This window comes from Phyllobates terribilis, unplaced genomic scaffold, assembly GCF_046119375.1.
Source record: "Phyllobates terribilis strain yellow unplaced genomic scaffold, ASM4611937v1 Scaffold_2__4_contigs__length_985480577, whole genome shotgun sequence".
NCBI classification, from domain to species: domain Eukaryota; kingdom Metazoa; phylum Chordata; class Amphibia; order Anura; family Dendrobatidae; genus Phyllobates; species Phyllobates terribilis.
The window spans coordinates 655,213,270-655,230,434 of record NW_027362762.1 but is presented as its reverse complement, the minus strand read 5'-3'; the positions used below and the strand labels follow the sequence as shown (position 1 = coordinate 655,230,434).

At 39.6% G+C, this 17,165-nt stretch overlaps 1 protein-coding gene across 2 annotated transcripts in view; it reads left to right on the top strand.

Moving 5' to 3' along the window:
- Positions 1–17,165, top strand: part of ACACA (acetyl-CoA carboxylase alpha) — a 486,736-nt gene that overhangs the window by 77,451 nt on the left and 392,120 nt on the right. For both annotated transcript variants that reach the window (XM_073666704.1, XM_073666703.1), the window contains exons 24-25: positions 5,118–5,206; positions 10,431–10,555. In XM_073666704.1, coding sequence (XP_073522805.1) covers positions 5,118–5,206; positions 10,431–10,555 — 214 coding nt within the window. The remainder of the gene's footprint in view (positions 1–5,117; positions 5,207–10,430; positions 10,556–17,165) is intronic.

Below are 17,165 nucleotides of genomic sequence, written 5' to 3'. Positions count from 1 at the left end.
TGGACGCGGGCGCTGTTTAAATGTGGCACCAAAATCGCTGATTGGTCGCGGGCAGCGGCCGCGACCAATCAGCACAACGGTGTTTAAATTTTGCGCCAAGATCACTGATTGGTCGCGGCCGCTATTTAAATTTTGCGGTAAAATGGCTGATTGGTCGCGGACGCTGTTTAAATGTGGCGCCAAAATCGCTGATTGGTCGTGGGCAGCGTCCGCGACCAATCAGCACAGCAGTGTTTAAATGTGGTGTAAGATCGTTGATTGGTCACGGTTGCTAATTAAATGTGGCGCCAAGATCACTGATCAAGATCACCAATCAGCGAATCGTATTGGTGAGGACCGGGGAGCGGAATCGTATTGGTGAGGACCGGGCAGCGGCGCTGCCTGTGCGGCTACTTCCGCTGCGAGAAGCCGGGAGATGAGCGGCTGCTCACAGCAGAAGTATCCCGACCGGCAGCGCCGCTCCCCGGTCCTCCCTTGACACCCTAGCCGCATGGAGGTCAGCGGCGCCGCCGCCGGTCGGGGTCCTTCTGCTGCTAGCGGCCGGGAGATGAGCGCCTCGCGCCGGTCATCTCCCGGCTGCATCGCCGCTGACCTCCGTCCTGCAGATGAGCCGCTAACGGCCGCCATCTTTTTCTCAAATCCCGCGTCGCTGATTGGCTGCGGCCGGACCAATGAGCGACGCGGGATTTCCCAGACAGACAGACAGGATAAGACGATTATATATATATATATATATATATATATATATATATATATATATATATATATATATATATATATATATATATATATATATATATATATATATATATATATATATATATATATATATATATATATATATATATATATATATATATATATATAATAATCCTTATACTGAAAAAATTATTTAACACCTCCAAGTCACATGAAATTAATAAAGATATATATATATATATATAGATAGATAGATAGCAGCATGTAATATTAATAAAGTGCTTAAGTGCATATAGATCACGTAAGCAGTCAAATCTACTGTAACATGCAATCACACTAAAGTCAATATCAAAATCATGTAACACTTCTGAATCATGTGAACTCTATAAGGTATATAGATAGCAGCATGTAATATAAATATCAGTAAGGTGCTTTAGTTCATACAGACCACAGCATGAATCAAAATATGGCATACAACCTTATAAATGGAAACTGACGCTTTCTAGGTCACTGGCACATTATATAGTAATAAAGAAAAGGAGACCCAAATAATAACCTGTTTTGTGTAGCACGCTCAAATATGAAGGCTCCTGCTTCCTGCCCCGACGCGCACGTTTCGCCTAGCTTCTTCTGGAGGCGATACGACCACTAGCAACTAGCTAACGAACTGTCACTATATCAGTGGTCGTACCCATGGATACCTAAGGTCCTGCAATGCCTGCACATGAGGAAAGAGACGTAGCGAATCAGAAGAACTATACTAAATTTCTAATTGGAGGTATTTGCTAATGTTATTATTACACCCACTACATATTGTGATAGGATATTGGAGATGGGAATAACCCTTTAATATCTTAAACTCATCTGAAAGAGGAAATAGAGTAAAATGTGTCATATAAAACATTGTACCATTTTGTCACTACATGCAGATCTATGTGTCTGTATCTTTTCAATTGCAAACAGATCCATTTGTCTCCTACCTCTTGTTAATCTACTGAATGCCACAGAAAAAAACAGCCTTTCAAACTCCAGGCCAGATTACCAATACAGTAGCGTAATGCAGCAGACCCCCATGATAGAGGCGGGGGCAGCACAGGTGCAAAATGCTGATGGAGCAACCACTCACAGACCTATCAATTCATGGAGAGGATGGTTGCCTAGTATTAAAAATGCACATGAGGCTTTTATAGGATTCTAGTCACACAGGTACGTGTGATGCGCACTGTCTATTGATGATGCCTATATTATTAGATCAGGCGAACTGCCCAGCATTATATAAGTGCTCCCCACAAGACATCTTGAAGTAGTGAAGAAAACCATAGATTTATTAAAAAAATACTATTTTTGCAAAGTTGCCAATTGTTTTTATTTCTTAATACTTTGAATACATTCATTGGAGCAATTTAAAAAACTGTTCTGAAAGTGTATACATAGTCTTAGATACTTTTGCTGTCACAAGCCTTTAATGATCTTCTCAGACTTTAGAATTCTGGTTTCATTTTTAGATGTCTAAAGTGAACAAGTTATATAATATTTTCTTCCCATATATTTCATGGAAATGGACAACTGGCTGATTATAATAAAAACGCCACCACTTTCTCCCATGGGAATATTCATGTAATTTTGCACCAAGTTATAACATTTAAAAGCAATACTTAAAGGGAATCTGTCACTAGGTTTTTGCTACCTCATCTGAGAACAGTATGATGTAGGAAAAGAGACCCTGATCCCAACGATGTATCACCAAGATTACAGGGTGCAGCAGTTGTGACAAATCAGGATTCTTAGATGTAAAATGCAGAAGAGCTCAGAAAGCTAACCTCGCTCACACCACAGCTTTCTATGTATATTGTATATCGACAGCTGCTCATCATAGAAGGGAATGTGGTTGGAGTGCTTGGCACAAGGCAGCTCGTCTGGGCAATGATAATGTCCCAGTGATAAAACCCTCCATTATAAGTAAACAACAGCACACAGCCTAATAAGTGATACATCGCTGAATTCAGTGTTTCAACCACTACGTCATGTTGCTAATCGATTTGTACCATATCTGCACAGGACGATTTGCTGCCAGAAATGATGATTTACAAGTCAGCTTAAAAATCATCTCACCTAACAAACAAGCATACTGCACGGTCTTATTATTGCCTTCCTCTTCAGAATACATGCTGCATCAGCCACTCTGTGGGGTCTTGAGACAACCATCTAAGGTGTTATAAGAAAAACTGGATATTGGAAACCGTATTTAAATAACCAAAATCAAATACACTATTGAGGGTACTGAGAAATTGTACATATTCCTATATATACCACCACCAAAAATATATATTAAAGTATAGGAAAAATATTTTATGAATAATACCAAAAACTTTATTAAAATACAATATAATCATAACTACAAGACACAATAAACAGCCTTAAAAAACACAATTAAAGGAAAAATGGGCACTGTGGTCAAAAATGCATGAGAAATACACATAAAAGCGGACAATATTATTAGGTTGGTACAGGTATGGAATGATGTATAAAAAAAAACTACCAGGAGCATATAGTGTATATATAACAACTATTATAACAATATGATTGTCCCTGGAAGAATGTGGCACCAACTCGGAAAACGGTCTTGTTATAAGTATATATAACTAGAAACCATGAGAGATAGCCCCCTATATTGGGACCTGCAGATAGTCAGTATATGGATAAGTCATCATACCCACCATGTGCCGTTATGAAGCAGAGACCACACTGCCCAAGTAACCCAATGGGTTTTTCACGTCAGCTTCGTCAGGGGGTTCTGGGTGAGTGGTATCAGCAGTTTAAATAGTGCCCATTTTGCCTAGCAATCCACCTGTGTAGTTCGACGCACGTGTGGCATTGGTCATTGCATCTCTCGCCGACGTCCCGGAAGTCACACTGCACATGTATGCGCAGCGCGACCTCCGATGAGACGCTGGGTGGGGAAGGAGGGAGGCATGTGGCCTGGTGGCCAGCATCTGTATAAACGTGGTCTCACAATTCAACTGATGATATGCATATGGATAACAAATACAGAACAATAATACATAATTATAAATACATGTATAATGCATAAAGCATTCAATTAATATAGACATATATATCACCATCTTGTGGGGAATTGTTATTATTACAACTCAGAAAAAATAAACATAGATTGCAGAGAGAATATTATACATACATAGTACAATAGGACAATAATATACACAAGAATATACATTAATTACAAGTATACAGATCTAAATGGCCAAAAATAAGAAATAAAATAAATAAAGATAATATTTATAAAGTCAGTAGTGTATAAAAAATCCTAAACTGCAAATTATAACACTGCTCAAAAAGTGCAAGATGTATGTGCAGAATATACTGTGCAGTGATGGTCCCATTGTTTGTAATTAAGTATACTGTCTGCTATTAGTAATAAACAAATCACCAATATGTAAACCCAGGTAAGAGTATAACTGTCCCAAATTGCACTAGGATCCATAAAGATACCAAAAACAAAAAATTGTGCTAGGAATCACACATTAAGTTTAAAAATTAATAATCTTTATTGAACAAATTATTAAAAAAATATTCCAAAATACAGCACAAAGACAAAGAGGTGGGTGAGTACTGTGGGGAGCCCTGATGGTTAATATGCATAAATATATATGCAGAGTGACAGATTAGTAACAATATGAATATAAATACATATGAATATAATAATTCTGTAAGTCACTCAATTCATATGATCTTAGAAATAGATAATAAATATGCACCTGTGCTGACCCTGTCTCTATCATGGGGGTCTGCTGCATCCTGCTAGTGTATTGGTAATCTGACCTGGGGTTGGGAAGAGTGGTTTCTTCTCTGTGATGTTTTTTGAATTTTTTGTCTTTTTCTGTGAGCCGTGTGTACATGATGTATGACAATTTTTCTGGACATTATATGACTTGTATTCTTATCAGTTTTCCATTATACAGGCTTTAGCTCTAATTTTCAGTTAACGCTGAACTAGTGCGGGGAAACTAGCTGATAAAGTATCGCCACAATCACTGCACTAAGAGACATGAGGGATTTCTCCCTTTCTCCTTGTTGCACATGTTCAGAAGCAGCTGTGTGGATGACAGTATGTAGTAGTAGTATGTAAATCTGACCCTAGGGCAAGGACATGCCTTTTTAATGAGATTTTTTTACTTAGTGCAGTGATTTTTTTTTATCTTTAATCCGTAAGTGTTTTTCCTCAATACATCTGCAACACAATGTAGAGAAAGATGCATTTTAGAATTGATTTTTTTTTCATGTGCTACTTCAAAGTTCTCCATAGAATCAGTCTTAAACATTTTCAAACATCACTGTTTTGTAACTTTACTATAACGCCTTCACCAGGTTACCTTATATTATCTATACATATTTGTCAGATACCGAAGCGGCATTCGAGGTCACATGAAAGCTGTAGTCATGGATTTGCTTCGTCAGTATTTGAAAGTTGAAACCCAGTTCCAGCATGGTATGTTCCACGCAATTACCTTTTATCTCATTGAGTAAGAATACATAACTTTGTATTCTTTTTCTTTGGCATCTTTTTTTTGGCATCTTTTTTTGTTATTACAATCTTAGCAAATGTCTCATTTTATCTTCATAGCAGTGCTTCTGAAAGCTGTAAAGCCTCCTCAAACACAGTAGACAGCTGTTGTCTGAACAGCCATCTCCCCTCGACTCCTCCATACGCAGGAGCGCTCGGCTCAGCTGTGCACTCCTGTCTTTTCTATGAAAGAGCCTCTGCCCGACTTATCTTGCTGCGTCTTATCTCCTGGAGAACATAATCATTCCCTCCTCTGACATCATCTTGTAGGAAAGCCTGGAGGCCCCATACACATTAGACTGTCAGCCAAACCTACCGACACGCTCCGCCGGTCTAATGTGTACAGTGGCATGTAAAAGTTTGGGTACCCCTGGCCAAAATTACTGTTATTGTGAACAGTTAAGCAAGTTGAAGATGAAATGACCTCTAAAAGGCGTAAAGTTAAAGATGAAAAAAGAAAGTGTATGTATGTGTGTGTGTGTATATATATATATATATATATATATATATATATATATATATATATATATATATATATATATATATATATATATATATATATATATAATTTTTTCTTCATTTTTTCTACATTTGAAAATGTACAAAAAGGAAGATGGGCCAATGCAAAAGTTTGGACACCCTCCATGACTAGTAGCTAGTAGCACCCCCTTTTGAAAGCATCACAGCTTGTAAACACTTTTTGTAGCCAGCCAAGAGTCTTTCAATTCTTCTTTCATCCATTCTTCTTCTTGGAAAATTCTTCCAGTTCTGTGAGATTCCTGGGTCGTCTTGCATGCACTGCTATTTTGAGGTCTAGCCACTTAATGTCAATGATGTTCAGATCAGGGGACTGTGGGAGCCATTGTAAAACTTTCAGCTCGCGCCTTTTGAGGTTGTCTATTGTGAATTTTGATGTGTGTTTAGGTTCATTATTCATTTATAGAAGCCATCCTCTTTTCAACTTCAGCTTTTTTATAGATGGTGTTATGTTTGCATCAAGAATTTGTTGAATTTTCATTGAATCCATTCTTTCCTCTACCCGAGAAATGTTCCCCGTGTCATTAGCTGCAACACAACACCAAAGCATGATTGATCCACCCCCATGCTTAATGGCTGGCGAAATGTTCTTTTCCTGAAATTCTGTGCCCTTTCCTCTCCACACATATCTTTGATCATTGTGGCCAAAGAGTTCTATTTTAACCTCATCGGTCCACAGGACTTGTTTCCAAAATGCATCAGGCTTGTTTAGATGTTCTTTTGCATACTTCTGACGCTAAATTTTATGGTGAGGAAGCAGGAGAGGTTTTCTTCTGATGACTCTTTCATGAAGGCCGTATTTGTGCAGGTGTCTCTGAACAGTAGAACAATGAACCACAAAGCTAGAGTCTGCTAAATCTTTCTGAAGGTCTTTTGCAGTCAAGCAGGGATTCTGATTTACCTCTCTGGCAATTCTACAAGCAGCTCTCGCTGAAATTTTGCTGGGTTATCTTTACCTCCACTGTTCCTGTTAACTGCCATTTCTCATTTAAATTTCGAACTGAGGAAAGGGCAGCTTGAAAACGTTTTGCTATCTTCTTATAGCCTTCTCCTGCTTTGTAGGCCTCCACCATTTTCATTTTCAGAGAGCTAGGCAGCTGATTAGAAGAACTCATGGCTGCTGTTTTTTGGCACAAGGTTAGAGGAGGCTGGGCTTTTATAACGCTGAGAAATTTGCATCACCTGGCCTTTCCTAACGATGACATGCCATATCTCTAACAGGCTAATTAAGGTCTGAAACCTTGGTCAAAGTTATCTGAGCACACAAATCTTCACGGGTGCCCAAACTTTTGCATCGGCCCATTTCCCTTTCATAATTTTTAAAATGAAAAAAAAAATGCCAATTTATGTTTTTGTGTTTTTTTGCCTAAAATGCAAAGGAAATACAGTATGTCATCTTTAACTTTAAGCCTTTTAGAGTTCATTTTATCTTCAACTTGCTTAACTGTTCACAATAACAGTAATTTTGACCAGGGGTGCTCAAACTTTTACATGCCACTGTATGGGGGGGGGGGGGGGCCTTTATGCTCCCTGGTTGTTACTAAGGCATAGCTGTGATAAGGGGGAAGAGGCAGTTTTTAGAAGTTATCATATGCTACGTAGTCTTTTCTCTGGCTGCAGCAATCTAGTTTAGATATTTTTAATGTAGACTTCCACTACAGATGGTGAGGCCAGACATTATCTTGGTCTATCAGGTGATGCCCAAGCTTTATCTCAGTTTGTCTGTTGGGCCAAGCCGACAATAGAATAAGTTTAAGAATCCTTGCAGTGAGACTTTGTTCATTAAAATGGTCTTTTGCTGCCATCTTCTGGTGAAGTCTGGTAGTGGCTGAGAACTATTGTACAAGCTACACTCGTGGCCAAAAGTTTTGGTTTTCACATTTTTGCTGTGTTTTTAGATCTTTTAGTTATATGTTTCTATGGTTACTGATGTACAGTTGTAAGCATTTCACATTTTTTTAAACTTTTATTGACCTATGTATAAAGTTTATGGGAAGTCTCAATGTGTTAACCTTTATTTTTCAAGACTTCTGCAATTCGCCCGGCTTATTGTGCACTTGACCACAGGTTCTCAATAGGATTGAGATCTGGGGAGTTTCCTGGCCATGGACTCAAAACTTCAATGTTTTGTTCACCAAGCCTTGTAGTTATCACTTTTGTTTTCTGACATGGTGCTCTGTCCATCACCACATTGCTCCTGGACCATTGGGAGAAGTTGCGCTTGGACTATGTTTAGATCCCATGTTTATTCATGGCAGTGTTCTTAGGTAAAATTGTGAGTGAGCCCACTCCCTTGGATGAAAAGCCAACCACACATCAATGGCCTCATGATGTTACTGTTGGCATGACACAGGACTCATGGAAGCACTTGCCGTTTCTTCTCCAGACAATCATTCTTCGATGGGTACATGGCCAGGAAATTCCCCAGATCTCAATCCCATTGAGAACCTGTGGACACTCCTCAAAAAGCGAATGGAGAAAAACAAAACATAGAAATGATATTAAACTCCAAGCCCTAACTAGACAGAAATGGGCTATCACCAGTCAGGTTTTGGCCAAACTGATAACCAACATGCAAGGGTGAATTACTGATGTCTTGAAAAATAACAGTCAATACTGCAAATATTCAGTCTTTAAATAAACTTGTTTTATCTGTCAGTAAAAGTGCAAACCCTTATGAAATGCTTATAATTGTACTTCATTAACCGTAGAAACATCTGACTAAAAAATCTAAAAATTTTGAAGCAGCAAATGTGTGAAAATCAAAATTTGAGTGTGTCTCTAAATTTTTGTCCATGACTGTACAGGAGATTGGAAATGCTCTTTGCGCTACAATTATTGTAGCAATATACAATTCAGCAAGTTATTTTTCGCCACTTACAGTAGATTCCTTTTTTCCAATTGCCTGTTATAATTGATACATGTATAGTGTGAAAACATTTTGTGCTTTTTTTATCTTTATGCTGAAACCAGTGATAAAGGAGTTGTCCTATAACACCACATTGATAACTTATCCGTCGGATAGGCCTTCAATACGAGATCGGTGGGCATCAGACTCCTAGCACCTGCACTTATCAATAGAAAACAGCTCCAGCAGTCGCCAGATGCAAACATGTGGAATCAAGCTAGAGAGCGCAGCTCCGTTTGGTATGTAGTGGCTGCTGCCGGGTACTGCAGAACAGCTACTACTCAAAAGTATAGGAATAGCGGCTAATGCCGGGTACTGCAGTGCAGCTCCTATTCAGAAGTATAGGAATAGCTGCTACTGCCGGGTACTGCAGAACAGCTCATATTCAGAAGTATAGGAATAGTGTCAGCTACTGGATACTGCAGAACAGCTGTTATTCAACAGTATAGGAATAGTGGACACTGCCAGATCCTGCAGAACAACTACTACTCAAAATTATAGTGATAATGGCCTCTGCCAGGTACTGCCGAATAGCTCCTATTCACTAGTATCGGAGCTGTTTTGCACTACCTAGCAGCAGCTGCTACACTGTGCAAGGAGCTGCATTCTGCAGCACTGTTCCATGGAGCAAATAATAGCTGATTGGTGGGGGTGTTGGGAGTTGGACCCCCACTGATCTTGTACTGATGATGCTATCTGTTATACAGCCAGCATTTACCAGTGGAGCTAAGCTTTGTTTGCTGCAGATAACCCCTTGAATGCCACCATCAGTCTCTCCCAGCAGCATTATAAAGCGTGCAGTCCCAGGTACTCATCAACTGCTGAGGGCCTGCTGTCATTGACATTATAGGCACAAACAAAAACCTTATTTGGTTTAGCCTTGTTAGTAAAAGTCTAAGTTCATCACTTAAAGCAAAACATCAAATGCCAGAACTGCTGTTTTTCTGTCACTGCACGAACTGCAAAACTGCAGTAAAAAGCAATCAAAACATCATATGTGGCCCAAAATGTTATCAGTTAAAAAATAACTCCCAGCTCAAAAGACAAGCTCTCGTGCAGTTCCTTTGCCCAAAAAATCAATAAATAAATAAATAATTGTGAGTCTAAGAGAATGGAGATATAAGCCTTTTTTTGTAAACAAATTTCTGATTCCTAATTTGGCATAAAGTACAGTTTTAATCCACCGAATCCACCAAATTGCAGATATAATCAGGCCATGTATAATTGAACATTTTTACATTTAGGGGTACTGCAACCCTACAAATAGTTTAGCGCTTTGACCATCTTTATTTGTTGCAGTGCTTGTGATCTTACAATTGGGGGCACTGCTGTATAACCAAGATCGTAATGACACATCGAGAGAAATCTACAGAGAAACCCCTGTCCAAATTCTTTACAAAAATGAAGGCTCTTCAGCTAGAGCATACTAATGCTATTGGCATGTGCTGGCCCTTTAATACTACAGAGAATTTGCAGTGTAGAAAATTTATTTTTTGGGTGCTGTTTTTGGCCACGTGGTTCTCACAGGTGAAACTTTACTCTGCATGCAACACTTTAGCTGCACATGTGAATACAACCCAATACTGAAAATGCTGTTCTACCCCAAAGTGCACTTTGTCTATCCGCAGTATTACTGTAATATATCTTTATCACGTCATCTGCAAAGTCAATTGACGCTTTCTCCATCTGATTGTCGTCTTCCAGGTCATTATGACAAATGTGTCTTTAGTCTTCGTGAAGAGAATAAGAGTGACCTGACATTGGTGCTGAATTATATCTTCTCCCATGCTCAAGTCACCAAGAAGAATCTGCTAATTACTATGCTGATTGTAAGTCACCTCTTATGGTAATTAACAAGTAAATGTAGAATAAAGGAAGAAAAACTACAGAGGAATGTTTTTTATAACTGGGTATGTTTTAGTTAAATTGAAAGTTTCACTGAATCGTACATGAGTGGCCATGTGACTGCTCTGCCTATTGGCTGCAATTCATGTATTAAAGAAACACTTCCATCAAAATTGTTATCCTCTTAATATATTACAGTCATAATATTATAAAGCACTGTGTACTTACAATTGCTCATTTTACCCTTCTACCCAGATAAATCTTCTCTTTTCCACTAGGTCTATGATGTTACATGATTAAAAACGGACTAGCTGAATCCTTCTAAGATCTATGTAGAAACAGGAGGTCAATTTAACCTGTATGAGTCATGAATCACTGCACAAGCCCCTGACAGTGGGGAGAAGCGGAGCAGCTGAGTCCGGAGCTGAAGAGGAGGATGGTAAATGCAGGGACAAGAGACTTCCTGTTTCTACATAGAGCAGAGAAAAGAGAAGAAATAGCTGGGTAGAAAGGCAAAATGAGCAATTGTAATATATAATGTGATGACTGCAATATATTAAGAGGATAAAAACTTTGAGAGGAGGAGGAGTGCTCCTTTAATTGCTCTGCACCAGATTTTGGAAAAGCAGCTGTGCGTGTAAGAGTGCATGCACACATCTATGTGAAATGTCCGAGTGCACTCTGACCCATAGAGTGTCATATGCAGGCACACATTTGTGAAAATCCAAGAATGAGATCCATGAAACTGCGAGCATGTCCTATTCTGTCCACAGTGCAACAAATGAGAACGTTGAATTCACCACGTAAATGCAAAGCACTCTGGTTGTATTCCCGTGGGTGCTGATCCAACTGCTGACTTGCCTTATAATGTAGAAAAGGATAATGGCACATCCACTTGTGAATAAAACATGAACTTCTTTAGTTCTGATCCATTAAAATATTACTCCTGTTGTCTCGGTATACACATCTGATGGCTATTTAACGCCAGAAACGTGTCAGGATGTGTGTACCGAGACAGCATGCGTAACCTCTATTAATGGAAAAGAGGAGGAGCAAAGGGAGTGAGTATAAAATATAATTTTTTATTAAATACTGGTTAAAAACAGTCTTACAAATAACCAGGACAGGCAAAATAGCAAGAAGCAAAAACCCTGGGGAAAAGACATGCAACATGCTAGTATAGAAGGTATTCTATTATGATAAGTGGGCTCTGCACTTTCTGCTTGTGCATTCCCTGGGGGGGCTTCACCTGCCACATGGGTAAGGTTTCTTTTTATTGAACTATTCGATGGTGGTTTTTCTGACATACTTTCATTTACACATGTGTGACATAGGTGGAATGTGGACATGTATACAATCAGTCGTAATATAATACCTTCTATACTTGCATGTTGCATGTGTTTTCCCCAGGGTTTTTGCCTGTCCTGGTTATTTGTAAGAATGTTTTTAATAAAAATTCATATTTTATACAAACTCCCTTTGCACCTCCTCTTTTGAAGTATTCATGTAGGAGTGTTCTAGATTTCTTTACATGCATGAATGATCTATGATGACCTAATTATTTGTATTTCATTATGCCTATGGGACTTGTATGTGTAACCTCTATTAATGTAGTGCCGTACGGTGTAGGTCTAGCATTATATTACTTGCACATGGAGAATAGAGCCACCCCATTACTGCAGAATGGCAGAAACACAATTTATTTTTCAGTTTCATTTTTTTTAAACCATGCAGTTGTGTAAAAAGAAGGCAAAAACATATATTAATACGAATGTGTCTGGTAATGATGCACTAAGATTACCACATGTGAGTGTACCCTTCTTAATGCTGGGTTTACATCCTGCTCTGATTTGCTTTTTTTTTCGCTGAGGCTTTTCAGGAAAATAAATACAAAAAAATGACAATTTGATCCCAATGTGTGAACACCGGTTTAGTCACATCTCTGGAAGCTATTACTGGACACCATTCAATCTCAAATTATGTTGGAATCAGTCAGAGATGGGGTTATGGATCCATGGAGGGCATCGAGCCTTCAGCAAAATGGGATGAGGTTAAATAGCCTAGCGACATTTTTGCTAACCCCAGGGACAAAGGCTAGTGATGTCAATAAAGAGGCCTAGTAATGATTCTAGGCTCCATAATAGACACCATGGCTCAGTTCTCATACACCAACTGCTCAGTAGTTATGACTGTATCAAAAAAATTCTTTGATTCTGATAGTGACCTGTAATTCTAAGAGTAAGGATGGTGCATAGCAGATGTCTAATTGTTATATTTCTGCCACATGAACATAACTTGTTCTCACCAGAGAACCCCTTTATCATCTATCCCCCACTGACCAGCAGCACAAGGGACACTTTTACTCCCACTTCATTCATTACCCCCATTCATTCATTCTCTGAGCTGCCAGATAAATCCTCACTCAGCGGACAACTAAGTGCACTGCCACTCCATACTAGCAGAAACAAAAGTGCCCCATTCTACTGATCGGTGCAGCTATCGGACCACCACCAATCAATAAGTTATCATCTATCCAGAGGATAGATGATAAAGGGGTTATCTGGTGAAAACACGTTCCGTCAGTGAGAATGGTGAAATGATTTGGACTCCATATTCACCTAACATATAATGGCCTCTCCTCGTGCTGAATGCAGGACCAGTGTTGGCCTTAGGAGCCAGCTATCAGCCTCAGATGTATTTACCGGGAGTGACTATTGATTAGTGGCCCTTACAGTTTGGGATAAATGATGCCTTCTGCTGCTAGTGGGTACAATATTGTACCACCAGGGAATAAACCAAATTACAATATAACAGTTCAGAGAGAAGTGTGGCATAGTAAATAGTTAGAGAAGGAAGGAAAGCCAGCTCCCCGGAGCTCGGGACAGCGCCACTACCATGGACGAAAAACAGGTGAATATAGAATTGGATCCCGCTCAAACTCAGTAAAATGTCAAACTTTAATTGATAAGTTAAAAAGTCATAATGGCATCAGAAAAATGTCCCAAAAAACAATAATTCTATATCTTCACATGATAACTACTTATGAGTGTCATGAAGTTATTGTGTCTGGTGCTGGAGGGGAGTATAAGCTTTTCTTATTTTACTCGGGAGACTAAGTAATTGTCTCCTATCTCAGTAATAGGAAAGTCTGTCTTCACTGATACAGATTTTACCTCAGAATTGAGAATTTTGATAATGAATGATCAATTCTGTCAAAAAAAGAAGTTGCTTATTCTCATGTGTACTACTGATTTATGAAATAAAAATGAAAACTAAAACAACGGTTGCTCTTTAAACTTTTAAAGCACCACTCCGGCGTTCTTTTTTTGTTGCAGTGCTGGAGTGGTGCTACTAATCGAATTTCCCTGCCTCTAGTCCTATACTCACCATCCGCTTCATCTGCTGTCAGCACTGCTCCAGTCCGTCACCAGCAGGTTGTGACCTGCCGGGATCGCTCCACTATTTGCTGGGCGATCCAGAAGTCACTACTCAATGTAAGTCTATGAGAGCCAGAATGAGCCTCTCATAGACTTCCATTGATAGCTGGCGACTGTCGCCCCTAACTTCCGGTCAGTCAGAAGTTGCGGTGACAAGATGGCGGCGCGGGTCTGGTGCCAGGAAAAGATGAAGACGACAGCTGGTAAGTATAAGAGTAGGTTCAGGGAACTTAGCTTAGTAGCACCAATCTAGTGCTAAAATAAAAAAAAAAATGCCGGAGTAGTTTTTAAGAATGGATTGTTCAAGGATGGGAGAACCACTTCATTGTCATCGAACAGGCCAAAGTTTTCTCCTCATGTGACTGCACTAGATATGTCCATTGTGCCAACCCCAAAGAGGCAGCACTGTTAGTTGTGAGTGAGGGAAGGAAACATTCTATGCAGTTTCTGTTAAGGGTTTTAAAGGAGATTTCCAGCTTGAAAAAAATTATCTTTAAAACCCCTTTCCGACGTGGTCAGTAATAGTACGCACCACGTCGTAAAGGCCGGTTCAGGGGGGGCTCTGGCGCTGAGCCCACCCTGAAACGGGCACATGTTAGCTGGTTTATACAGCTGACATGTGCCCCCAACAGCCGCGGGTAAAATCGTGATCCACCCGCAGCTGTTAACTAGTTAAATGCCGCTGTCAATCTCTGACAGCTTCATTTAACAGCGCTGCGTCACTTACCCCGCCTATCGGTGACCCCGTCACGTGATCGCGGGTCACCAATGAGTGGGCATGGCAACCCGGGTTCTGCAGCATACCCCTGTGGTTGTCATGTAAAGATTGCTATGAATGTCACCTAGTAGTTCGGCGCTCATACCATTTGAGCATTTCTACTGCATACAGGCGATCTGCTCACCTCTGCTCGCCTGTATGCAGTAGAAGCAATCAGAACACTGCTGCTTCTAGTCTCCTATGGAGACTATTGAAGCATGCAGAAAGTGTAAAAAAAAAAAAAAATGTTTTTAAAAATATTAAAAAAATATAAACGTTTAAATCACCCCCCTTTTGCCCCATTCAAAATAAAATAATAGGGGAAAAAAAAAACACATACACATATTTGGTACCGTCGCGTTCAGAGTCGCCCGATCTATCAATATAAAAAAATAATTAATCTGATCAGTAAACGGCGTTATGAGAAAAAGATTCTAAACGCCAGAATTAAGTTTTTTTGGTCGCCGCAACATTGCAGTAAAGTGCAATAACAGGCGATCAAAACATCGGATTTATCCCGAAATGGTATCAATAAAAACGTCAGCTCGGCGTGCAAAAAATAAGCCCTCACCCGGCCCCAGATCACGAAAAATGGAGACGCTACGGCGCCATTTTTTTTTTCGGTAACATGTTGCATTTGTTTTCCCTACCCTACCTAAAAACTTTTTTTTTTCACCACTTAAGTAAAAAAGAACCTATATATGTTTGGTGTTTACGAACTCGTAATGACAGGTCAGTTTTAGCATTCAGTGAACGTGGTAAAAAAAAAAATAACAACTGTGGAATTGCATTCTTTTTGCAATTTCACCGCACTTGGAATTTTTTTCCCGTTTTCCAGTACAAGATATGGTAAAACCAGTGATGGCGTTTAAAAGTACAACTCGTCCCGCAAAAAAATAAGCCCTTACATGGCCATATTGAATGAAAACTAAAGTTCTGGCTCTGGGAAGAAGGGGAGCAAAAAACAAAAATTGAAACTGCTCCTGTCATTAAGGGGTTAAAAGAGTTGTCCACTTCCAGATAACTCCAGCTCAATCTATTCAGTACCCTGTTAAAATTTAAAACAGTGGATACTCACCCTTGAAATGGCATTGTTGTGCCGGCTGCAGACAATAAGAGGCTTCTCGTTGGCTGCAGCCTTTACAATTTGTTCAAAGCAGATATCTGCCCAGGCAGAGTATTGCCGCAGCTGATGAGCGGCCGCTCATTGTCTGCACCCGGCAGACTAAGTTATGTGCCATGAACATGAGAATCTTATGAGAATATGAGAACTTACCCTTGATATCAATGAGATAGTGTCATTACCTTTCCAGGTTAGCTACCACAGCTATTCATTGCTAAATACAGCCGTACAACACTGAGAGCCTAAAGAGGCTACTATACTGCAATTGTCTTTGAAATAACTGTATATGGTGCATAGCACTGACAGTCCAAGTGGCCATATATATTCTATCCTATTCGTGTGATTTGCTGTATAATCTCATCTGTCACAATATGAATCTTTCATTAAGGGAATAAGACCATACTATTTGTGATATTAATTGAGCACATATTTATATTTCTGCATATCTATTGAAATCTTTATCTGGTTCAGCCTTCGAATCCAGTACTCTTGAGTTACAACGGGTGGTGAGTGATCTACATGAAAGTTCACCTTGTTAATGGGCCACTTGTTTTTCTTGTTATTTATCTATTAGGAAAGGCCTAGGAAAGTTAATGCAAAATATAGAAATAGAGAGTGTGCGCTTTGCAAGTCCCCACTACCAACTGACTGGCAGAAACAGCTCTGTGCATCATGCATACAGAAAACTATTTGCGAAGGGGCCCCCGATTTTGCAGTGAATCTGAAGTCAATCATTAAGGCAGATTTTAAGGACTCCCTCAAATCCCTTATGCAGGAAGGTGCTAAAAAGCGAAGAAAGAGACCTAGACCATTATCATCTGATTCAGATGAATCCTTTAAATCAGAGGGTGAATTTGAATCAGGCTCCTCCTCTTCTTTCTCTTCATCATCTGAGGGTGATGCAGTGGGTAGACCATGGTTCCCTCCTGAAGATTCAGGCAGGCTGGTTAAAGCAGAAAGGACCACTATGGGCCTCTCGGATGCTAAAACCCCTAAGTCGATAGAGGATGTTATGGTGGGCTGGAAAGAAGGAAAGAAGGAAAAAGCGTACGTTACCTGTGAATATGAAGATCCGAAAGCTCATTAAAGATGAATGGGAAAGACCAGATAGTAAATGTTCTCTGCCTTCATCCTTTAGAAGGAAGTACCCGTTTGAAGAAGAAGAAATCGCATTATGGGATAAAATTCCAAAAATTGATATTGTATTCTAAAGGAACCGTTAAATAGGAAGGCAGATGGTTATTTGAGGAATACCTGGGAAGCTTCAGCAGGTGCTT